This window comes from Babjeviella inositovora, assembly GCF_001661335.1.
Source record: "Babjeviella inositovora NRRL Y-12698 unplaced genomic scaffold BABINscaffold_2, whole genome shotgun sequence".
NCBI classification, from domain to species: Eukaryota; Fungi; Ascomycota; class Pichiomycetes; order Serinales; genus Babjeviella; species Babjeviella inositovora.
The window spans coordinates 492087-515753 of NW_017566839.1; the positions used below are offsets into that span (position 1 = coordinate 492087).

The 23667-nt window shown below is 49.9% G+C and overlaps 10 protein-coding genes across 10 annotated transcripts; 3 read left to right on the plus strand and 7 right to left on the minus strand.

Moving 5' to 3' along the window:
- Nucleotides 1–146: 146 nt before the first annotated feature.
- On the minus strand, nucleotides 147–2996 carry KIN2 (serine/threonine protein kinase; the record flags this gene model as incomplete). Its single annotated transcript, XM_019130999.2, has 2 exons — nucleotides 147–323; nucleotides 471–2996. Coding segments are annotated over 2 exons (2703 nt in total), but the record flags the coding sequence as incomplete, so codon positions are not given.
- A 2796-nt stretch (nucleotides 2997–5792) lies between these two features.
- TRX1 (thioredoxin) lies at nucleotides 5793–6104 on the plus strand (the record flags this gene model as incomplete). The annotated part of the gene is made up of 1 exon (XM_019131586.1): nucleotides 5793–6104. One exon carries the CDS (start codon nucleotides 5793–5795, stop codon nucleotides 6102–6104), a length of 312 nt encoding a protein of 103 aa, XP_018986945.1.
- Nucleotides 6105–6372: 268 nt separating this feature from the next.
- On the minus strand, nucleotides 6373–8376 carry BABINDRAFT_159887 (uncharacterized protein). Its single transcript, XM_019127940.1, has one exon. It carries the CDS (start codon nucleotides 8339–8341, stop codon nucleotides 6581–6583), a length of 1761 nt encoding a protein of 586 aa, XP_018986946.1. The 5' UTR covers nucleotides 8342–8376; the 3' UTR covers nucleotides 6373–6580.
- Nucleotides 8377–9085: 709 nt separating this feature from the next.
- INO2 (Ino2p) lies at nucleotides 9086–10750 on the minus strand (the record flags this gene model as incomplete). The annotated part of the gene is made up of 1 exon (XM_019132399.1): nucleotides 9086–10750. One exon carries the CDS (start codon nucleotides 10748–10750, stop codon nucleotides 9086–9088), a length of 1665 nt encoding a protein of 554 aa, XP_018986947.1.
- A 1034-nt stretch (nucleotides 10751–11784) lies between these two features.
- BABINDRAFT_109507 (uncharacterized protein) lies at nucleotides 11785–12218 on the minus strand. The gene has a single exon (XM_019126811.1). It carries the CDS (start codon nucleotides 12133–12135, stop codon nucleotides 11908–11910), a length of 228 nt encoding a protein of 75 aa, XP_018986948.1. The 5' UTR covers nucleotides 12136–12218; the 3' UTR covers nucleotides 11785–11907.
- A 1284-nt stretch (nucleotides 12219–13502) lies between these two features.
- On the minus strand, nucleotides 13503–15092 carry BABINDRAFT_159889 (SCF ubiquitin ligase complex subunit). The gene has a single exon (XM_019127941.1). It carries the CDS (start codon nucleotides 14986–14988, stop codon nucleotides 13774–13776), a length of 1215 nt encoding a protein of 404 aa, XP_018986949.1. The 5' UTR covers nucleotides 14989–15092; the 3' UTR covers nucleotides 13503–13773.
- Nucleotides 15093–15593: 501 nt separating this feature from the next.
- BABINDRAFT_27780 (L-serine/L-threonine ammonia-lyase) lies at nucleotides 15594–16589 on the minus strand (the record flags this gene model as incomplete). Its single annotated transcript, XM_019131410.1, has 1 exon — nucleotides 15594–16589. A coding segment is annotated over one exon (996 nt), but the record flags the coding sequence as incomplete, so codon positions are not given.
- A 1735-nt stretch (nucleotides 16590–18324) lies between these two features.
- BABINDRAFT_22916 (ubiquitin ligase complex subunit) lies at nucleotides 18325–19974 on the minus strand (the record flags this gene model as incomplete). Its single annotated transcript, XM_019131301.1, has 1 exon — nucleotides 18325–19974. A coding segment is annotated over one exon (1650 nt), but the record flags the coding sequence as incomplete, so codon positions are not given.
- Nucleotides 19975–20834: 860 nt separating this feature from the next.
- On the plus strand, nucleotides 20835–21825 carry SEC13 (GTPase-activating protein; the record flags this gene model as incomplete). Its single annotated transcript, XM_019132298.1, has 2 exons — nucleotides 20835–20868; nucleotides 20947–21825. Exons 1-2 carry the CDS (start codon nucleotides 20866–20868, stop codon nucleotides 21823–21825), a joined length of 882 nt encoding a protein of 293 aa, XP_018986952.1. The 5' UTR covers nucleotides 20835–20865.
- A 631-nt stretch (nucleotides 21826–22456) lies between these two features.
- Nucleotides 22457–23496, plus strand: PNP1 (purine-nucleoside phosphorylase). Its single transcript, XM_019127942.1, has one exon. The coding sequence runs from the start codon at nucleotides 22509–22511 to the stop codon at nucleotides 23418–23420; it is 912 nt and encodes a 303-aa protein (XP_018986953.1). The 5' UTR covers nucleotides 22457–22508; the 3' UTR covers nucleotides 23421–23496.
- Nucleotides 23497–23667: the final 171 nt, after the last annotated feature.

The window sequence follows — 23667 nt, forward strand, 5'->3', positions numbered from 1 at the left end:
AACACAACGAGTCTGAGCCCGTCATAACGATCTACGGTTCCACTCCAAAACAAATACATATTAGTTAAACACAGGATGATGATAAAACGGGAAGTAAATGCAAAAGACCGGGTAGCTTCGCAAGTTGTGTTTCCGCCCGTGCTCGGCTACAAGTTCAACTCGCCCAAAATCTGCCCCGCCAACGCCTTGTACATCCACGTGTTCCCAAGCACCTTCTTAAACTGAACACCATACAACCCCACCAACGGCACCTTTACCAAATGGATCTCAAACTTCAACGGTGAACGGGCCTTGCGGATTTGGTTCGCGAGCTCTGGCGCAGGCTTCCCTGCACGCTGAGCACGGTGTTCGACGCGCGACGAGACCAAAATGTCACTGTGCCCTACGCCATTCATCGAATCCAACGAATCGTCTGACTCGGCGGTGAACACATTGTCTTGCACGTTGGACATTGCCGGCGACGTTGGCACCTCCTGGAGATTCGCCCCCGAGTCGGTCTTGCGCCTGTAGCTCAACAACGTAGTCCCGAGCGAAAACTTGCGACGGTGGGTCTTGCTCCCTTCGTCCTCGTCACCGAGTCCGATGGCGGTGTCATTTTCCGACGACTTCGACGTCAAAGCATTCTCGTATATCGGCTCCTCCTCTGGAACGGGGTTGGCCTCAATCGACGGCGTGTGCATACACACAAAACCGCCCTTGACCTCAGTGAACGTGACACCCAACTTGCTCAACACGCTCACAATATCGTAGCGAATGACCGGCAACGGTTTCGTGGATGTGGTCTGCACCGAGAAAAATCCCTTGAGGAAAAGCGTGCGTGGGAACTCAATCGACGGCATGGAGCCTGACGGAGCGCGCGCGGCCTGCTCAATGACCTGGCGGTCTGTGAGATGCGACTGGTGCGTCAACGTCGCGATGCTTGGAAGCGCACTCTTCTCCGGCGTTTCCCGCGAGTCGAGCGTCACATCGTCAAAGAAACTGCCATCCTTACCGTTGGTCAACGCGCCATACTGCTTCGGATCAAGGTGCGTTGGTAACGGCGGCGGGTCGAATTTCGTATCTGCGCGCATGTGGCCCACAGACTTTGCGCGCGCGGTTGGATGCATCTTGCGCTTAGTGGTCAGCTTCTGCGGTGGCGCATAGTTTCCTGAGACCACAAAGTCGTCGTTGTCGTGGTCATCTTCGTAATGCACGCCTGAGATCGGCGTGGCAACCGGAGCGGAGGCTGGGGCAGTAGGTGCCGCGGCAGAGGCCGTGCGCGTGTGGTTGGCGCGCGGCTGCAAGTACTTCTCGCCCAGGTCATTATCGTGCTTTCTCTCCCTTGACGTCACCTTCATACTCACGCCGCGACGTATAGGATCAAGGGTCATGTCCGTGACGCCAGCCCCCTTGGCTGTTTGTCCATCCATATCAAACTCAATATTCGGCAACGGAGGGAGGTCGTATCCCGGCGACACCTCCTTGGGCTTCTTCGCACTGAAGCGGCGGAACAAGTTGAACCCCTGCGCCTTGGATGGCGTGGTAGGCGGCTCGGCAGACGCCGCGCTGTCGTAGCTCTTGCGGGTAGACAGAGTGCGGCTCGGCTGCTGCTGTGGTGGTGCCATCGCAGGTGGTGCGGGGCCTGGCACGAGCGTCTGGTACTTGCTCAGTGGTGGCGCCGCGGCGTACGCTGGTTCCGGGAATGTCGGTAGCGTTACGTGCGGCTTCTCAGCCACAGGCTCAGGTTTCTCCACGGCCACAGGTTCTGGTTTTGGATCCTCCGCAGGTTTCTCTTCCGCTCGCACGGCGTCTTCTTTCGCACGCTTGCGCTTGCGCATCTCCTCCACAAGGTAATAGATGGAGATAAGCGGGTGGTACGCATTGGTAGGGTCAGGAATAATCACGCCCGAGTCGGGATGCACGTAGCTCACGTCGCGGTACTTCGCATTCGCATTGTAGTATGCGTACCAGTTGTCGTACGATGCCTTGTACTCAGAACTGGACAAGATTTCGGCCAAATCGCCAGCAATCAGCTCCTCCGTACCCATGTCGAGGTTGACCATGTCGCGCACAATCTGTTGGTCCAACGGGAGGCTGATGGGGAAACGCAACGGCATGTACGATGCAGGCGCACCGTCGAACCCCTTAACCATCCACGGATGGCTCATCACTTCTGCGAGGGTTGCGCGTTGATCAGGCTTCACCACCAACATGCGCGACAACAACGCAAGGCACTCACGCGAGAGGTGGTCCGGGTAGTCTACCTTGCCGCGCTTGATCTTCTCGTGCAACGCGCTCACCGAGGGGTCGTCAAACGGCACCTTGCCACACACCAACACGTACAACACCACTCCGAACGACCACACGTCCACCTCCGGGCCTATGTAGGGGTGTGCGGAGAGAAGCTCGGGCGCCGCGAAGTAGAGCGACCCACAGTACGTCTTGAGCAAGTTGTGTTTGTCAAACATGTTGGAGAGCCCAAAGTCGATGAGTTTAATGTCACCACTCTTGGCAATCATGATATTCTCGATCTTGAGGTCGCGGTGCACGACCGAGTTGCGGTGGCAGTAGTCGAGCGCGGACGCGATACCGCGCGCGAACTTGCGTGCATGTCGCTCCTTGAGCGATCCGTGCGACACGATATAGTCGAGCATCTGCCCCCCTTGTACGTACTCGAATAACATGTAGTAGTGGTTGGTCATCGGAATCATCTCGTAGAGTCGGCAGATAAACGGGTGGTAGAGCAAACGCCCAAGCGCGCCCTCGCGGATCGTACGCTTGTCACGCGCAACCTCCTTCTGATACTCTTTGGTACGCTTCGCAGCCTCCGCCTTGTCGAGCGGCGGCAAGTCATGCTGGTGCGCACGCTGGTAGAGCTTCGCTGCGCGTGGCACGATTTTGACCGCGCACACATCGCCCGTGCGCACGTGCTTCGCAAGCTTGACCTTCCCCATGGACCCGGCACCGATGGTCTTGATAAAGTCCCAGTCGCCAATGGATTTGCGGTGAAACTGCTGAGCAGGTTCGGCCTTGCGCTCCTCACGTTTAGATATAGATCGAGTGGGAGCCCCTGCAACCACAGGCTCCGCTCGGGCAGCATTCTCTCTTGCTGGATCGCCCCTGTAATCGCCTCTTGGGACTGGAACGTCTCCTCTGATGGGTTCATCGCCTGGAACGCCAGGCAAGCACGACACTGGGGGGTATGGGCGCGACGGAGAGCCGAGCTCCGCGGCTGGTAAGAGCGTTTTGTTATCCGCCGGTGGCACCGGCTTCCACGAGTTGGAAGGAGTTCTCAGATGCTGGTGCTGACCTGAAGCTGAACGCGCGTGCCGCGGGCCTGGTGAACCGCGTCGCACAGGCGTCACAGGCGTGTTGGACGCGATTCTCCGCGGTGTCGCCGCGACTGCGGCAGAGGCTGCGGCCGTGGCCATGGACGTCCCGGAGTAGTCCAGGTTCAGATAGTAGTCGTCGTTTTTGGAGGTCGATGCAGTGCGCAACATCCGTGGCGTGGCGGGCGCAACGTTTGACCGTGTCTTCTGGTTTAAGTTATCGGTGTATTCGTCAGGCATGGCGAGGGGTGACAACTGTGAATATTCGCTTCTAGCCCTCAGTCGTTTGAGTATCACCGAATCAAACTGATAATCGGTTTGTTTCAATTGTGGAATTGCTTTCAATTGTGAAACTGAGAGAAAGTTGGCAGTAAAAAAATAGATGAACGTAGCGGGTAAAGGAATGACGGGGCGCTAGTAATTCGGGTGGTTCGGATAAAAGAAAACGATTTGTAGTTGTTTTGGAAATGCTGAACCTGGAAGTTCGGAATGATCCTAGAATAGATGGGGAGGACGAGGCCGAGAAGAGGTGTGCGGTGAGATGCAATTGAGAATTTCGGAGGCGGTTTGCTGCTCGCCGGTTAACGCGCAAGGAGCGCTGAGCGCCAGCGAGAACGTTCGCACAAGCCTGGAGGATTTTCCGTACGCGCGCACGACCCAGCCGACTGGTTTGGCTTTAGCAACCGGTCTAAAAGATTTGGCGATTCTTTTTTTGTTCTACTAATTGACATATTACTTCATTTTTAACCAGTGGCAGCGAGGGGGTGTCTCTGTGTGTAGCAAGTGTGACTGATAGGCCGCCGGGACTCCTGCACCGAAACATGTACCATGTGCCAGCTAAATTTAGCGCAGGGAGTCTCAGGATCCGGGAGAGGGACTGGTATCGCAGCACACCAGTGCCTCTTCAAGATATTGGATTTTGAACTTTGAAGTTGTTTATAGCCCGTGGGGACGTCAGGCTGCGCCGCTGGTACACATCTTATGCAAAAGCTTGTGTGACGTAATAGAGGCAGGGCTTGAGAGTATGACGTATATACAGGAAGCGCAGCGCAGGCTCGGGATAGCCAGAGGAGAATGGCAGTGCCGCGGTTGGTCAGAGACCCAACTAAGGAATTAAAGTTTACGGATACCAATACGATTGAATCTCTGTCACGAATTTAGACGACTGGATAGTGTTTTCTTCTGAGATACAAATCATGAACGAAGTTCATACTTAACAAGTAATATACAAGACATCGTACGTGCATGTACGTGCGTACACGGGTACAGCGCTAGAAGACTCGGATCCATACCTGAGTTGGTCCTTCGGTCAAGATAGACGATTCATACGACTCTCTGTGGATATACTGGGAAATGGAGGGACATTAGGTGCGCTACCAATTTTTACGATTAGTTTAACGCACTTGCCGGTATTACTAACTCAGATTGCTTACTGGACTGGCCTTGACCAACTTTCCGTCGCATTAAAAATACGAGGCTGGATGAACTGTGAGATTTTCGCCCCCAGTTTGAAGCCGTTAGAGTACTTTATACTACGCCATTCCACGATATAATTGAATAGTTTGAATTACTGTTCTTGTTTTTTGTTTTTTTAGCGAGGAGCTATCACTCAGACTCGCACTCTTGGCCCTGACAGCTGTTTCCCAGGAGCTGTGCTGTAGAGTTGACAGGGGGTCAGTCTCTCAGACTTCTCGGCAATTTATTACCTTAACCATAAACTTCAGCCGCACTAAACGTATAAAATCTTGTCCATTTCCCTCTGCTAATTTTTGGCTTTGACCAGATATGTTACCTTGTGAGTGCCAAGATGTTGCTCCCGCTTATAGGCCATATAGCCTAGGGAAGAACACATTATGTTGTCTTCGATCCAACTTGTGGGTTGAACCAGCGAACCACAGGCGGACATTGAAATGAAATGCCGGGGCATTTCACAAAGCAGCCGTACAGAGCCATTTTCTAGTTACAAGCTATTGCATTTCTCTGGGTGATTACTAGTTTTTGCGGGTAATTGACTGTTCCAAGCCCTGTAGTCACCCCCCCTTGAGTCCCGACACAACCGAGTACGTCTCGACCACGTGACTCTCATTACCCTATGACATGTCTCTATCACAAACCACCCAACTGTAAAATTAGGGAACGGGATATTACTAATACCTAATTAGTTGTATTATCGGGTCATCATTCGATGGCAAACCTTATTGGAGAGTTTCAAGATCCGTCAAACTTCTTCGAAGCGTCTGGAAAATGCCAGTAATAGATTACTAAGTCAGACATAGGGGCAAGTGAGGCTGGAGTGTGGCTGCTTAGAAATCACCAAGCGCCCCCGTCAGCTATTTGTACCTTTATTATTAATCGAGGCACGCCAAATAACGTGAGCAACACGCGTCACCACAGTATTTTTTTCCAACGGTTTTCCGCTATATAAGCGCGGCATCCGCGCACTTTTATTCTTTACCCTCATTCCTATCACTATACCCACACACTATGGTTTCTGTTATTACATCCACCGACGAGTTTAAGACCGTTATCCAATCCGAAAACTTGGTTGTTGTTGACTTCTTCGCCACCTGGTGCGGACCATGTAAAATGATTGCTCCGTTATTGGAGAAGTTCTCCAAGGAGTACACCACCGCGTCGTTCTACAAGGTGGATGTCGATGAGTTGGCCGAAGTTGCCGCCTCTCAGGAAATTTCCTCCATGCCAACCTTGTTGTTCTTCAAGAAGGGTGTCGTTGTCGCCAAGGTTATTGGTGCCAACCCACCAGCCATCAAGCAAGCTATTGCCGCCAACGTTTAGACTGGCGATTCTATAATATATTTTGTTTCTGTTAAAGGAGTGTAGAGAGTATTGGACAGTAGCCTCATTGAGATCTAGTAATGTAGGTTTGTGTTCCATGGGATGGGCAATTTCGAGTGGTTTGTTATGATCCGTAAAGGGTGGAGTTATTAAAAGTCTCACGGGTATGACAAAGAATTATTGCCTCAGAATTTCATTTACAACGACTTGTGATTGGTGAGCTAACCCGGCTCAATTCGCTACTAAACCGAAATTTAAGTAAGCCTTTCCCAAATACTGAAGTAGAAACCCATGGTCAAGATGAAATATACCTAGTAAGCTACTGCTTAAAAGAGATGCGTGAAAATTAGCCGAAATTCCGCCTCTATCGAGGAATTGGAGTAGTCAGTGTAACAGAGAATAGCGGCGGTTTTAAAGATCATTACAACCCCCTCTTCTTACAGCAACATCTTATCTATTTTTATTCTTATGTACGACTAACTGGTCGGGTTCAACAAGGACGCCATGGAATCACGGGGAACAGATTCAGATTCCGGCACCGGCAACTCCGAGGTCAACATGGATGAGATAGAAAGAGTATGGGAAGGTATCGTTTCGGATTCAGCAATAGTAGCAGGTATCACAGGAATTTCAGAATCTAGATCGTTTTCCACCTGAACATCCTCGTTAATCTCCTCTTTCTTAATCTCCTCCTCCCTAACATTCTCATCATTGATCTCCATGCCCTTTTTCACAGCATCAGCTCCTGCCTTACATTCCACCCCCACAAACCGGTAGTCGTCCACAGTCTTAATGAGTAGTTGTACCTCTGTCGGCTGGCAGTGCACATGCTGCCACTTGCCGCACTCCTCACACTTGGTCATCTCACGGGAGTCGTCGTAATTCGTCCCATGGGCACCGCATGTGACACAGTCGAACTCCCATTCATCAGACAGAATGTTTGAGCTGGATTGGGGCCCATTTTCCGAGGCGTCAGGGGTTGCAAGTACATCCGGTGTTGCAGTTACGCCCGGAGACGCAGCTTCATCCGGGGTGGCAACTTCATCCGGGGTGGCATATCCAGACACAGTCGTGTTTGAGGTGTCTTCGAGGATCCTTCTCTGAAGAGCACGCTCTGCACGTGTCATTCCCGGCTCGGGCTGCGATCTCAGCGACAAAAAGTTGCCGTTACGCAACATTTGGCGCTTTGCAAGACGTTCCTGTGCCGCAGCACGCTCGCGTTGCGCCTGTAGCTCCGCCTCAACCGCGGCATGCTCTTCCCGACGCTTCTCTTTCTCCTCTAAGCGCGATGACCTTTTGCGGTGCATCAACAAACTCGCCATCTGCACCGTTTTGCGGCGCGCCAAGATCTGCCGGCGCCGCTTGAGATCCTGTTCCGCGATCTGTGGAATGCATTGCGTTAATGCGGTCTGTAACTTGCGGTTTTTCGTACCGGTGTTCTTTTTGATGTAATCGTGGAACTCGTAGATCCCCACCGTAAGGCACTGCCATTGCACTTCCGGCTCTATATCATACTCCTCCGGCGCCATTGTGGTGTGTTTGCGCTTTTTGGGCACGTTCATCGCAGGGTAGTTCACTCTTTGCACGTACAACCGGCTATCGTCGAGTAAATAGTACTGTTCATTCGCGTTTCCAGGACTTGTGTAGATCGCCTGTTGGCGGTATTCGATCTGCTGGTGGCTGCCCGGCGCAACCTTGTCCATCTGCGCTCTGAAGGCAGGTAGAGCAGTGACGAACTCAATCAACAAGTACAAAATCTCCACTTTTTCAAGCACATTCAACGTTTCAAAGGTGGTATCTTCTGTGTATTCGTCATCATCTTCGAGTGATGGATCGACACCCCGCAACGGCGTATCGTATCCAAAAAGGCGTCTCACGTGGGTTTCAAACAGATCTATTCCCGCACGCGATGCGCCGCCCTTGATCACATGGATCAAATTTGTCTTCAATTTACCGATAAACGGTGCAGGGTACGCGATCCCCACAAGCTCTTCTTCGAAGTTATCCACGTCAAACAGCTCGGCCGCCAATCGCACGTTGCTGCGGAAGTTGTACAACCATTGCACCACATACGCAAACTTCCAGTTTGAACGTAACGCTGCGAGCGTGCTGCGATAAACGGGGTCCTCAGTGGCTAACAGGCTCGGGACCTTGAGTAGCTGTTCGCGCAAGTCCTTGCTGACAATGGATGTGAGGTGTACCGCCGGATGCGCGGTTTCTGGGACCAGTTTTCTCATAATTAGATGAAGCGTTGTAAATAGAGTAATATTCTTATCCCGAGCTGAGCGGACATAAATGGCGATCATTATGAAAAACTGAAGACGCGTCGCGGCTCTGAGCGTGAGTTCTAGATTTTTTTTCGCGAACGCAGATGCCCGGGTAACACTGGCACGAGCTATAACACAACAGCGGATTATAGCTGTGTTACGTATACCGACAGTGCGTAGTTGATTATTCAGGGGTGTATGATATTTGTAGTTCGGACTTCATGATGAGCCCCAGGTTACATATAGGGGTGTTAATCGACGAAAATGCCAACACAACGGTTTACGGGATAGCATTATGTACTGAGCTGACGGCACGGATTGGTTAAATTTTGTATACTCGTAATCCACAATATAGTCATCGAGATAAGACATGATATGTTTACGTGATGATATCTTCCTTAATCCTATTATCAGGCTACTGTGGCCCAATCTTATAGAGGAATACTAATACAATCAAAGCATGTTAGGGTCAGGCATATCCGCTCAGTACACATGGGCGATGTCATAGTAGTTTGCTTACTTCTTAGATGCATGGAAAAATAGCCTCGCCGATGACTGCTACCAAGCGGAACTTGGGCATTTACGTTTACCGCGCGAAAGTGAGCTTACATCTCTATCAGAACATACTGATAAATTGGACGCAAGACACAAGCAGGGTAGAAGTACAAACCACCTTAAATAGGTTAGATCAAAACATATAAAACCTGCGAGCCGTCACATCATCAGCTTCAACTCTGCATTGATGCTCTCCAACATTTGCATTTCTTTGAGCACACTACTCAAGACTACAAACTTGGATGGAAGCTTGCTTCTCGCGACCGCCTTCTTCTGTCCCTTCTCTGGGACTTCCAAGCTCTCGGCCTTGACAAGCACCGGTTTGATCTCGTTATCCAACTCAGAACCGTTCACCGCATCCATAAGCGCGTCAAATGCATCCTTGATCAACTGGCGCCGGCGCTGTTCCGAGGTGGTATGATTTTCTCGCTTCTGTTCCAGGGTGAGGAGGGCCTTTCTTGGCGTGCGCTTCTTCTTTGCTGCGTTGCCGGGAAGCGTTGTATCGTCCTCGGCCTTGTTCACCTTTGTCGACGAAAATTCAGAGGACGGGGCAGAGGAGAGCGGTGTATTGTTGGTACTGATTTTGGCTGGGGAAATCACAGACCCTGCACGAGACGGATCCTGAGACAGAGCGTTGGGTGGGAAGTCCCAGTGTTGGACCTCCTGTAGCGGCACCTCGGGATACTGCTGACCAGCTGTGTAGGTGGGGAAGATCGGTTCAAACGACACATCGCTCTTAGCAAGCTTGGCCCCTACGTCGCTCAACTGCTGACCGAAGGAGTTGGCGACTGCCTTCTTGGGCTTGGAGACACGACTATTAGTTGTCGCCGGCGGCTGGGCCGGCGCACGGTAGTCACCGCCATACTCAAACGCCTCATTGATCTGATCGTGAATAGACGGGGCGCGCTTGCGAGCATACCCGCCGTCGAGATTATACGTTATTTCTGATGGAAGACTCGGCTGTGACACATGGCGTGGTTGCAAGAAGTTGCTCACGTCTTCGTCAAGCGTGTCCAAGAAGTGCTCAATCGCCGAAGACTCCGTCACCGACAACAAACTGTCCAAGTGGTTCTGCATGTCGGGGTATTGGTTTGGCGAGTCCAAGTCAAGAAGGAAATACTTCGGGTCCTGGCCGCTGAGAGGAGTCCCGCTCATCGGAATAAGCCCCTGGGATGGGTGGGTGGGCTTCAAACCCTGCAAGATTTGCTGCCGGTGTTGTTCGAAGAGCTTCTTGTCGAACTCCTGCTTAATATCATAGTCCGTATTCCCCGGGAAATGGTGGTGTGTGTAAAGGGGATCGGCCACATTGGCAGCTAGCCCTGGGGGAGCAAACTGTTGTGACTGCTGGGAGGGAGGCGGAGGCGATGGGGACGGCAGCTTGACCTGTGTCTGCTGCATCAACAACTGCTGTTGCTGCTTTTGCAACATTTCGATCTCCGATTGCGCGTGCTGCTGCTGTAACCCGTTGAACGTGGAGTACGCGGCTTCGAAGTCCATGTCTGCCGAGATCATATCCAAGGAGAAGTCGTCGAAGTCAGCGGGCATGCCTGCCATCCCATGCGACGGAAGCTGAGAGGAAACCATATGCAATGGAAGCTGTGGGACATCCGGCACCTGTATGTCTGGGTGGATGGCGCTGTTGGGGTTCTGGACGTACTCAGAGTTTCTCGAAATGTGTGTGGTAATATTCGAGAAGAACGAGTTTGTCGAAACCATGTTAAGGGAGTGGTTGTTGGAGTTGAACAAGCTTCTTCCGTGGAAGCTGTCGGGGACATCTTTCATCTCCGAACTGTTAGACTCAGATGGCGTATGGTTGTTAGTCATGGGAATAGTAGGGCCCGATACAGGGATGTATGGCATATTTGAAGAGTAGCTGGTAATACGAAGAGTGCGTGGTTCGTAGGCTTTATCTGTCTGGTGGTAGGGCGGTGCGAAAAAGTATTTTGGAGTTTGGATGACGTGGGCAGAGGCTTCCTTAAACATGTATGGGTTCCGATGGCCTTTTTAAAATTAGGAGATATTGAAGTATAACTGGGTATACTAATATCAAGCTTTTAGGGACGAGATAGCTTGGAAGGGTAACAGGTATGTACTTGGATATCAGCTATGGTTGGTTTTTGACGTCAAGATTGTGAGTCAGGGTAGTAGCGATGTGTTATTTTTGAGGGCGATAAATACGTGAGTTATTGATCGTGGACAATAACAAGCAACAAACTCCGACTCTTCAGGGGAAGGCACACCTATATATTGTTTGGTCAGACAAGAAACAGTAATCCGTCACGCCAACACCGATGTCTTTTAGATTGCAGTGGTGATGGAGTATTTTAGCTTTCGAGTTGTAATTATGCTGAGTGGTAAATTGGGTATTGCATATACCTACAACGATCAATATCCGGACTCCAGGCTCTAGTCCTACCACCGCAGATTTACGTGCCTCCCCGATACTTGAGTCTTGCGCAGAAAATAGAATGGTGCGTGCACGTCGCAAAACCTCTCTAGTGTCCACGTAATCGGTGTCTTTCTATACACCGGTGAAAGGGAGCTTCAAGCCTCTCGGTCCTAAATTGCCCGGTATCCTGCACATTGGTCTTTTTGTTAGTCGTGTGAAAACCATATAGTACACTAACGTGCATATGAGACGGCGTGACCATGTTCCCCTCACGGCTCTCGACATACAATCTGCAGGTTTGCCCGGCAGCCGGATGGAATTTTGCGCCTGTTATCCACGGCTGCATAATCAGAGTCCCATCGCTTAAGTCCTTTAGAAGACTAGATTGACGTTCTACCTGTAGTCTAACTTTAAACAGGGATGGCAAATAGATTCCTCCGCGTCATAGGCACCCAAATCGTGACCCGTCCAACCTGAGTTGTGCCAAAGTGGATAAACACCGTTATTTCCCCAGTAATGTCGCATATACACGCACCGCTGTGGGCTTCGTGTGGGGACTCTTCTTAGTCCTCGTAAAAAGTCACGAGCTGCTCTATATACGAAACTCTATCTTCGCTCCCCTTTCTCTGCAAGGTTTGTCATGGTCTGTGGGAATTGAGGATTGACCGCAATACGTTTCAGGCTCGCGTTCCCTACCCCCGGACAGGGCACCAGTTTTATGACATGTATGCTGTTGATAAAGCAACCCAACGGCATACGATCCCCCCACCATAGCCGGTAATTTAGAAAATATATTGTGGCTGTAATATGACCCAATCATATCAATATTACTGTGGCTCCGCCCCCAAGCACATCGCAATCAATAATTCTGTATCGCCAGCCCAGGATCCAAACTGAATGCAAACGTTTTATAAGGGTTTCCACGAGATTCTCAATGCATCTCTGGATAATAACGGCACCCGAGCGCTACTTTTCACACAACTCGTACTAGAAGCTACCAGTCCAGCACTGCATATATGGTCTCCGGAAGTATGGAAAATAGCGAGGACTAATGTGGACATTGGGATTTTGCCCACCCCTTCTAAATCGAGACGGAATACCCCCAGTAGAGCATATTTGGGTCTATTTCCGGGGTAAGTTACACCATGTAAACTTACGTTAGCTAACCCTACGTGCTTTGAGCAAGTCCAACTAAAGCGGATTATGTCATGGCACTCACCTCTCATCTATGCACCCCCACATCAGAAATATCTAAATATAGGAGTGTATGAAACTACTGGGATTTAAACCCTCATTACTGGCATTGATTGATCGTTCTCGGCTCCAATCAAAGTTGGCGTGCCTCCCCTGATTAAGACGATCTGACGCACCTCCGGGTATACCGGGATTACTCACGGCAACCTCATTGCAGGATCAAGCTTTTCGCCCTATGCATACCTGGCGACTGTCTAAGGACGCTACAAGTCTAGGTGAACAGTAAAAACCGGTTTTGCCTCAAGAATCTGCCCTCATCTAGCTTCTAGACCTTTGTAAAAAGGAGTATGTATTCATTGGAGCAGGTGGAGTGGGTGGCATCCGCTAAACCGAATGCATGATTAGAGTTACTCGTCGCACGAAAGTTTAACTTTCCTCAGAGCAAAGATCTTTGGTATATCCCTTCAGACAATAACCTATGGTATATGGCACGCCAAAATTGAGCACCGCCAAACTCCATTTCAATTTTGGGAGGATAATAGAAATCGGCCCCTCTAGATCCAAAGCTTCGTAGTATACAGGTTGACTAAACACCTTGATGATTGACACTGGAACGTAGCAATTCAGCCTACTTTGATTTCACTCACTCGGGACTCCATGATATGCTTTCGAAGATAATCTGGGGGGCTATCTGATCTTGTGGGGTACGTTTTTTTTATAGCAGTAGGGTCTCAAAATACAATCCCCCCCTTCGCCAGTATGCTGATTATCATGTAATCAAACCAGCTATGTGGGATGGCAATGCGGTCGTGTCAGATACAGTTACTAGAGGTAACCACAGTAGAAACTAAGTATCTCTAACCAGTTTCAGACAAGGGCAATTTGTGGCGCAAATTCATTTGCCTGGAAATTCTCGGAGTATGAGCGATAAGTTAAAACAATGAAATTTAGTCTAGGGCCGGTTTGAGATAATCTCCGGTATCTATTAGAAACTAAGGTATACTACGCCCACGACACGCAGGAGTGAACCTGCCACCTTGAATAAGACTGGGAAACGAAGGACGAACGGAACTACGCGTGAAAAGTTATTGCGTCATGGCACATTAACTCCCCCCATATCGCCACTACAATCGAAGCCCGATGATTGGAAGATTTACCATAGCTTGCTTTATTTGGTATTAAACGTGTAGATTGATTTTGATTAGACGACGGTTATTCCAGATTTTAGCACAATCATCTTGCCATGTATGTTGTACGCGGAAACCTAGATCCGAGAATAAGACTTGACGCGCGAGAAAGAGAATGGCTTTTCATTCTTCAAAGAAAAAAAGGCTCTCTCACCATTCTCCTTGTTTTCCGAGTAACTGGAGATCCACCCAAGTTTGTGATGTCTCATCCTTCCTGAATGCTGGATATTCAATTCCTCCACAAAGCGGTACTTTTTGACAGACCCTTCTCCGGATATAGTAACACACCCATCAACACTGAGACGCCACTCACATAAATACACCTTTTCCAAACCATTCCTAGCCCAGCTGTCGCGGAAAAACTTAGGGACAACAAAGTTTGGTTCGTCAGATGTCAAGAGCTTCAAAACTGTGCCATCGGAGTAAAATCTAAAGTATCGGTAGTACGTGATCATCCTGATAGGGTTCGTCCAGGCAGACGACCCCTCGGATTTACCACCTTCACTGTAGTAATTCACAACGGAGATGTAGATACCACTAAACTTGATGAAGGGTCTCTGGCGGTACATATCTCTCCATGAACCGTTCCAGCCATTCACTACCATAGTCTTTTGATTTCGCGTTATCCCGTTGAGCTCAATGGACTGCTCGTCGTAGTGTTGCTGGGGATACGTCTGCCAGCAAAGGCGGCGCCAGCAGTCGCTGCGGTGGAATCCGAGTGAAGCCGCCTTCTTGCACGTCATGGAAAAGTTGAACCACGCGGGAGTGTCTTCAACGATGAGGAGGTTCAAGATGTGTAGAAACACGTCATCTGGAAGACTGAGAAGAGGCGATGGCGATTCCGAGACTATATCCTCCTCTAATTCTTCCCCTTCCCTACGCGTCTTGGTAGAAATGGCAAGCGATTGAAACGTTTCTAACAAAAGGTCGACGTCAATGCGGTCTATCTTCTTTTGATCCAATTTTTTGTGTGCTCTCAGTGCACCCACCTGCATTTCTAAGGTCTGTATTTCTGATTCATCCGCCAACTTTCCCCGATAGAGCCTATCCACATTGGTGTTGAGCTTAAGCGCTCGGCGGTAATACTCGATGGCATCGGCCATCTTTCCTTGGTTTTCTCTATCGATTCCTCGTTGGTATAACTCAAGGGCCTGTGAATCGGCATCCATTTCGGTAGCATCTCCGACGGTTGTTTCGGAAGCAAGAAAGCGGTTTGTGATACGGTTGATATCATCACGAACATCCAAGTGTTGGATGTTGTGGAACTTTTCTTCGTCTAGCACGATTGACATGGTTGCTCCGTATATTGGGCGAAGGCGTATAACCGTATATCCAGACAAGGTATTGAGCTTCAGTCGATTTTCATATGAGATGCCGTGTGGAGGCCACCCTTACGTCTTGATGATGACTTATTGAGGTTCTATGGATGCAATTTCGATAAGAGTTTTCCGTGCACTAGTTAAGCTTCGAGGCACAGGAAGCTTCGCAGTGCGCCGCATAGTTTGGGGCCATTGTGATAAAGTATGGTGGCTTTTGATATCAGTCCCATTGCTTTGTTTTACGCTTCAGATATATAATTGCAAGTTATCCCAAGTAGCTAGCTTTTATAAACTCCTGAGTATATTGGTATTTGAATTTTATGTAAGGGCGAAAATTCTGCCTCTGTCAACGGCTCTGTTAAACCACTTAACTATAGACCAAAGCAAACGATTCTCTAGCTTTGAAGGTTGCAATCTGTGAGTAAGTACCTAAAATGGGCATCAATTGGTATACCTATTGCATATTGAATATCTTGGATGGTTTTGATAATCACCAAAAATCCTTCTCCGACTCTACGCGGTGAGTGATGCTCTAGAGTTTTATTTTGCATGACTCAGTGTCACACCCCTATCTAATTTTCAAGTAACTTTTTGAAATCTTTGAAACTTTGGGGAGTGGTTGAAGATCCACCGCATACAACAACCACAATGATATCCTCCTTTCCCAATTTCCCAAAGGCCTTTTCTAACAAATCCACTCTGTTGTACACCGATGACAACGAAGCACCACAGGCTGGCTCTACGATTCTGTCAAACTCTGCATGGTAATCTACCATACCCCTAATAGCCTCCACGTCATCAATTGCCTCCACCGTAATCTTGAACCTTTGCGCGTTGTAATGCTCCAAGCTCTGAGCTGAAATGTATGGTGAGGCGAGTGAGGTAGCCAAGGTAGGAACCGACGCTAAGTGGACGACCTTACCCTCAGCAATAGCGGTGGTAAAAGTTGGCGCTTGGATTGTTTCAACTGCCAAGACAGCTATCTCCGGAGACAACCGCTCCGCGCATCGCGTCAAGCCGTCTATGACACCATTGAAGAGGCCGCCCCCACCCACACAACACACAACGCCCTTTAGGCTCTGTAATTCCTTTTGTGAGAGATCACTCTCCACGATTTCCTCGATTAACGTACCATGGCCTTCCCAGATCAACTGGTCGTCAAACGGATGGCAGTACACTGGGTAAGTTTCCGAATCTAGCTGCGCGATGACGTCCTTCAAGTGAGCATCAGCTTCGCCCCAGTGGTTGCCCGCAATCACTACCTGCGCGTTAAGGCTCTCCAACTTCTGAATCACAATCGGCTTGGAGGTTGTAGGGAGCACCACAGTGCAAGGGGTGCCGTGGAACTGTGCGGCGAAGGCAGCGCCCAATCCCGCGTTTCCTCCGGAGGAGGAGAAAACATGAACTTTGGCCTTACCCAAGGCTCTGGCCTTTTCCAAGGACTTTTCAATCAAGTAACCCAAGCCTCTCAGTTTAAAGCTGCCAGATGGCTGCTCGTACTCGTTCTTGAAGAAGACGCGGCAAGGCACCTTGGGCGAGACCTGCGACGTGACTTCAATGAAGGTGGTTTTCACGAAAGATCTGGTGGACATTGAAAACTTGAAATTGACAAAAGAGGTTAAAGGAATATATTCCACGATTATTAAACTGTTGATGTGGTATTAGGTGCCCCGGCCGGTGGTATTCCTCACAGATCACAGATCAGTGAATTATGATGTCAACCAAGGATGCACGATGGCTGTCTCCCCGGTATCACTTGGAAACACAACTTTCGCGAAGTTTTTCACCTCCTGGTCCTATCGCTGTTTACATTTTAGTCTGTGGGGAATGGGATCAATCCTGGCTATGATAGAAATAACCATGGATCGAAATGTTAGGGTAGTTTATGGGCGTATGAAAGTCTGAATCTTGGGCACTCAGAAAAATCATTCCTAGCTATAGCCTGTCCCAGCACTCTATGTATTGCGCGGGAGTGAAGAATTCAGAGTGCATGTACATATATGTACATCTGAGGAATTTGCGCCAAACATATGGCATATCCTTATGTGTTGTTTGCCTAGATCTCTGCTTTTTCCCAAACTCCCAGGTTGGCGGATGTCCAGAGGCCTGGTGAAAAATCTTGGCTCTAACCAAGGATCTCACTAGAAGATTGCAAATGGTGAAGTGGCTAACAGTGGATTGGTATCTCAAACAGCCGAAGGTCCGAATCAGATCTGAGTAGGAACTTTTTTTCACGTAGGAAGCAGCCACCCATGGATAATTTGAGCGGAGTGTTGCCGAATGCCCTAGTTAAACTACCTTGAATTGCTCCATTAACGATGGTCCTTCACATTTCAAGCTCCGGTTGCCTCGAGGAATGGGAGTTTGAATTAAAGCATAATCCATGTAACCGGGGTCCTTTCGCGGCGTTTTACCTTTGAATTTGGTGGGCTTGGGTCTGAATCACAACTCAATTTCGGATACCGTGTTTGGAAGCGTTCCGGTCAAAAATGTTTAACAATGCTTCACATGAGCCATCTCTAAGGGCACCATTGGAAAGTCCAAATATAATGCAAAAGCACTCTATACCTGGTATCGAGAAAGCAGCTATGTTTGATTTCGTCGATTAGCAAACCCCTGAAACCCTTGCAGTTAATTGACAAGCCCCCTTTAATTTAATCTTTTATGCACATCCACCTAGCTTAACAATGACCAATACTAAGCCAGATCCCACTAATTCTTTCCATGATGATTGTACGATTTCAAACTAAACTTATATACAATACGGCGTAATAACTGAGCTCTGAGATGCGGAACCTGCAGTCGTGCACGGGGGCCCAGTCCAAGACATCTTCGAAACCTGGATACCAAGCCAACACATTCGTAAGCTATGCCTATGTAAATTCCATCACTCAACTCATATATTCACGGCGCTTATATCGGGAAAACCATCACGTTGAACTGGAAGCGGTCTTGGGGCGGAGCCTCCGCTGGAGCCTCCCCGTTCGCGTCGTTTCTGGCCCTAGCCACTCGCCGCTGGTTGACAAACTTGAAGAGCATAAAAATGAGCAGCGCGGTGACGCAAAACGCAAACAAGTACAAATCAAAGAGATCTTCATCCTCCCCTGAGAGCTGCGCTGATTTTGCCACAGGCTTCGTCAAAGTAGCCTCCTCACCTGGATGGAACGTCTCGGGGTCTTCCATGGTGTCCAAGTCATACTTATTCCCGCTCCGCGCTCTAGAGATCAACCTAAACCAGTCCCAGTACGTTCTGGGCTTTGTAACAGTCTCCTCCTTGGCCTTATCCAAGTATGCCCCACCTGCAATCCATTTGTTGTACCAGCTCCGCGCGTGCAACTTGAGCACGGCTGCCTTCACAGGAACGTAGGCGCTGGGATTCATCACCAACGCCAAGTCATAATACCGCTTCGCCAAGTGGAAGTCCTGGGGGACTCCGAGGCCGCGCTCGTACATGTAGCCTAAGTTCCATGTGGCCTGCGAGCTGCGCTTCTTGGACGCAATTTGGTAGCGCACGGCCGCACCGTCATAGTCAGGCGCGCCGTCCTCGCTCGCAAGGCCCGAGAAGTAGATGTTGCCCGCAACAATCGTGGAATCCACGTTTCCCTGCTCAGATGAGCGGGCATAGTACAACGCCGCGAGCTTGACCATCTCTGCACTTACAGACGAGTTAGCCCCGAAGTTGGCTGTCATCACAGACGGCGGTTGGTACAAGAGATATGCGACACTTGCCTGGGCCGTCTCATAACCTTGCTCCGCAGCCATCGCATATCCAAGTAATGCATTAAAAAAACGACCGCACGTTAACTCACGGAACGCCCAGTCCAAGCGCGCCACCACCGGCTCGATGCTCTCAGAAAACACCTTGAAAATGTACGTAGTATCTTCGCAGTTATTCTGCACCTTGATACCCCGCTCGTACAACTTGCCCAAGTGGTACCACGCCTCGGAGTTGGATGCCAACGCCGCGCGGTGCAAAAGATCCGCGCCATTCTTGGTGTCGTCCCGCCGGAGAAAGAATTTCGCCAAGTGGACACCCGCACTGTACTCCTTTGCTTTGAGCGCATTGGTGTAGAAAAGTTCGGCGGTCTTGGCATTCTTTGGTGTATCACCAAGGCCGTACTCGTGTATTAACGCAAGGTCAATTGCCGCCTTGGGCGACCCGATGGTCGCCACCGCAAAGTTGAGCCAGTCCTTTGCCTCGTTGTAGTCTTGGGTAGTTCCTTCACCGCGGAGGCGCATGTGGCCCACCATGTAGGCGCAGCGGCCGATGAACAACTTCTCCACTTGGTCCGGTGTACGCACACGGTTGATGTACGCCCGTCCGTCGCGTGCGCACTGGTCGAACTTCGCGTACGCGCCCACGTAATCGCGTGCAGTAAAGTACGTACTGTCGTATAAGCTCATACCCGCATGGTACGCCGCGGTGTACTCGGTCTCATCGATGTCGACCTGGATACGGTTGAAGAGGTCCTTATCATAACCTGTTTCCACGAGACTCCGGCTGATAGAGGTAATCGTCTCGGTCGCGCCCTGGCCGAAAATGCCGCCCTGGAGATCCGCAACACGGAGTGCAAAGTAGTCAAGATTCGGTCCACCGATTGCAGACTTTGCAATGTACTCCGCGGACCGGTTCGCGACGATCCCGTAGTAATGCATTGCCAAGCCGCAGTTCTTCTCCACCGCAATACCTGTCTTGTAGCGGTACGCGAGCGCCATCGTGGAGCGCACACACCCGAGGTCACTCGCCACATTGTAGTACATCGTCGCGCGTGCCTGGTCCACCTCAACCTCGCCAAAGAGGCCCGTTGCGTATATGAAGCCCAACATGTAGTAAACATCGCTGGATGGCGCTAGGTCACGCAACTGCTCGTAGAACTGGAGAGATATCTTACCGTTGGGCGGCGTCGAGAAGTTTCCATACATATAAGCCTCCGCAAGAACACGCACAGAGGGTACATGCCCATGTAACGCGAGGTTGTGCAAAGAGTCGAACGCGTCCTCGTGCACGAGTGAAAGCTTGGCCGTTGTGTATTCGTAGGCCCGCTGTTCCGGCGAGAGATCCGGTATCTTCATACTCGCGAGTTTATATTCGTCGCCGTAAATGGCCGTGTCATCGACTGGAATGGTGGCTAGCGCCGCGAGGGCTTTCTCGTGGAGTGCCGCGAACTCCAGGGAAATGTGTAACGGGGTCTGGTCGCAAAGCACTGCGGCTATTGCTAAGGGTGTTAGTAGTGTACTTGGATGACGAGAGATCAGCTACTGCAGGAGTTTGTTCTATAGTGGGGACGTGAATGCAGTGTGATAGAGGTATATATAGGAAGTTGGCTGGCAAATAGGAGACTGGTAACAGTATGTTTACCCATCACTAGCTTCACATTTAATCCGAGTATGCTTCCCTATATCTCAGGTTACCCTCTCGGTGGGGATCTTCTGTTGTCTGGCTCTCTTTTAGTGCGTATGAAGAGTTTTCCAAAGCTGTACATACCGGTAAAGCAAAGAATTCGGGTCCAGGCTACCATGTCTTGGAGTGCAAATAGTTGTGGATATCAAGATCCCGTTTTTTTTTTTCTAATCTACCTCAACTGCGGTAATTCGAGGTAGCAACAAGGGTATCGTGCAATATAATATACAGTTGTCCAATCGACCGTATTGTAGGGATTACGTGTATCGTCTGGCTCGATTTGCCATCCCGCGCTTAGCACAGACTGCACATAGCCAGCATTGCACTGCTGTCAGTCGTGCACATACCACCTTTGGCTAGGGCCACGTCGGGACATTTATGTATGTGGCTCGTGTCGTTACATAGTATTCGATTCACCAAACACCACGCTATTACACAACACAGCAAAAATGGTATGTAATTGTATGGGAACCTTCTGAAAGTTGCCACACTATGCCCCCCCTTCTTTTCTGACAATACTAACGTGACAGGTTACAATTGGAGACGCCCACGATGACTTGATTCACGACGCCGTGTTGGACTACTACGGCAAGCGTCTTGCCACGTGCTCATCGGACAAAACCATCAAGATCTTCGAGGTGGATGGCGATAAACACACCCTAGTTGAAACCTTGCGCGGGCATGACGGCCCTGTATGGCAGGTCAGCTGGGCACATCCAAAGTTCGGCATCATCCTCGCGTCCGCGTCGTACGACGGCAAGGTTTTGATATGGCAAGAACAGAACGGCCAGTGGAGCAACATTGCGGAACACGCGGTGCACCAGAGCAGTGTCAACTCCGTTTCCTGGGCACCACACGAGTTTGGCGCTGTCTTGTTGTGCGCTTCTTCCGACGGCACTGTTTCCGTGGTGGACTTTAAGGATGATGGTACCACGTCGCCAATCGTCTTTAAGGCGCATGAGATCGGAGTCAATGCCGCGTCCTGGGCCCCAGTTGATACAAACAAGAAGGATCAACAGGTGAGACGCTTCGTTACCGGGGGCTGCGATGATTTGGCCAAGATATGGCGCTTCGACGCCCAAGCCAACACTTATATCCAGGAGGCCATTTTGGAGGGCCACACCGACTGGGTCAGAGATGTAGCTTGGTCCCCGAGCTTGTTGTTGCGCTCCTACATCGCCACCGCATCCCAGGATCATTCCGTTATTGTGTGGACCCAGAAGAGTGACGGTAGCGGTGCCTGGGAAAAGCAACTCTTGCAGGCGGAGAAATTCCCAGATGTGGTCTGGCGTGCCTCCTGGTCGTTGTCAGGTAACGTTTTGGCGATCTCTGGTGGCGACAACAAAATTACCTTGTGGAAGGAGAACTTGAAGGGTGCCTGGGAGTCTGCCGGCGAGGTTGAGCAGTAACCTCGCATTTCAAAAGACCATAGATTGTCGTTTTCTCAGAGAACTATCTCTTTTTGTACCACTAATTTATATATCCGAAAACATACGCCATGGGCGCAGCGAATGGCTGTAGGTCAACTCTGGTTGGGGGGGACTAGTGTGTAAAGCATCCTTTGGGGAAGCTACGTTATGAGATTAACGTGGTGTATACTTCTAGCGTTGGGACAGCAAGTGACATACCGCAGGGACCAAAAGGAGGAAAAAAGAACGGCTAAACATCATAACCATTCAAACTGGTATTTATAGCTAAATATTCATACGGGGATATACGTAACGAATAGAGATACATGACCAGGACCGCTCAGCATATACTTCCCCAAGTGTGTAACTGCACGATCTACTTTCTCTCTCCTTGTTATCCTCTAGTTCGGCTTAGAACCCATTTCAATCTCTTATTACTACGTTGTTGGCCTGAGTACCGTAGAGATGGTGTATCAGCCCCGTCCTATTGATACACCTAGAGCCGCGGGATGATACGACTGGCCTCGGCAACCGAGCCGCGGCACGTAGCCCCTCCTGCAGCTCCTACATACTGAAGAAAAAAATAACGGTTAACGAATCGGGCATCACTTGGCTGCGTTATTCACTATATAATACGACCTGCTTCCTCCTTTTCGCTCTTCATTATTTCCTTATCATCAATAATGTCCACCCCGGAAGAAATTTATCAAAAGTTAGACGTTGCTGCCAAAGCCGTCAAGGCCCAACTAGCCTCCTCCCCAGAACTCATCACCCCAAGAGTAATGATCATCTGCGGTTCTGGGTTAGGCGGGATTGCCAGCATTTTGAAGGGCACCACCGTCGAGGTTCCATACGAAACCATCCCAGGTTTCCGCCAATCTACCGTCCAGGGCCATGCCGGTAAGTTGGTATTTGGTCTTATTGGAGAAAACAAGGTCCCGGTCATGTGCATGGTTGGAAGATTGCACTTCTACGAGGGTTACGAGCTCAGCGACACCACCTTCCCTGTCAGATTAGCCCATGTTTTGGGTGTTTCCGTGGTTGTGGTTACCAATGCTGCGGGTGGTGTCAACGCCGAATACAAGCCAGGTGACTTGATGATCATCAATGACCACATCAACTTCCCAGGTTGCGCCGGATACCACCCATTGAGAGGCGCCAACTTAGACATGTTCGGGCCGAGATTCCAGCCATTGTCTGACGCGTACGACTTGGAGTTGAGACAGATCTTTTTCCATCAGGCAAAGAAGGTGTTGAAAGTCGAGAGAGCCATCCACGAGGGTGTCTACACCTTCCTTGCGGGCCCTACTTTCGAGTCCAGAGCCGAGGTCAGAATGCTCAGAGTCTTAGGTGCCGATGCTGTTGGTATGAGCACTGTTCCAGAGGTTATCATTGCCAGACATTGCGGTATGAGAGTGTTGGCCATGAGTTTGATCACTAACGCGGGGGTTGCTGACCCTCCAGCCAGCGCCCTCGACGAGAACCCAACCCCGTTGGACGCCGGTATGGCCAACCACCTGGAGGTCTTGGATGAGGCTGACAGAGCCGCCAAGGACGTACAGTTGATTTTTGAGGCCACCATTAACCAGTTGTAAGGATATAGGGTAATTAGAAATCGAAGAGGGGACGCGGTGATCAAGATCAATGTAATTAAATAACAATATCGATAATAATGGTAGGCATGTTTTCTGGTATGATGCATCGATAGGGTTAACACTCACCTAATCTACCTTTTCAGTATATTCCGACATATGTTGGGCCGAATTGGTAAATGGCAGCGCATAAATATTCAAGTAACCTAGAGATCGTAATATAGCTTTAGCTCCCCGGTTTGGCTCAAGT

Coding starts and splice junctions, on each gene's coding strand:
- BABINDRAFT_159887 (XM_019127940.1), bottom strand. CDS start 8,341: ATGAGAAAACTGGTCCCAGAAACCGCGCATCCGGCGGTACACCTCACA.
- BABINDRAFT_109507 (XM_019126811.1), bottom strand. CDS start 12,135: ATGATTGGGTCATATTACAGCCACAATATATTTTCTAAATTACCGGCT.
- BABINDRAFT_159889 (XM_019127941.1), bottom strand. CDS start 14,988: ATGTCAATCGTGCTAGACGAAGAAAAGTTCCACAACATCCAACACTTG.
- PNP1 (XM_019127942.1), top strand. CDS start 22,509: ATGTCCACCCCGGAAGAAATTTATCAAAAGTTAGACGTTGCTGCCAAA.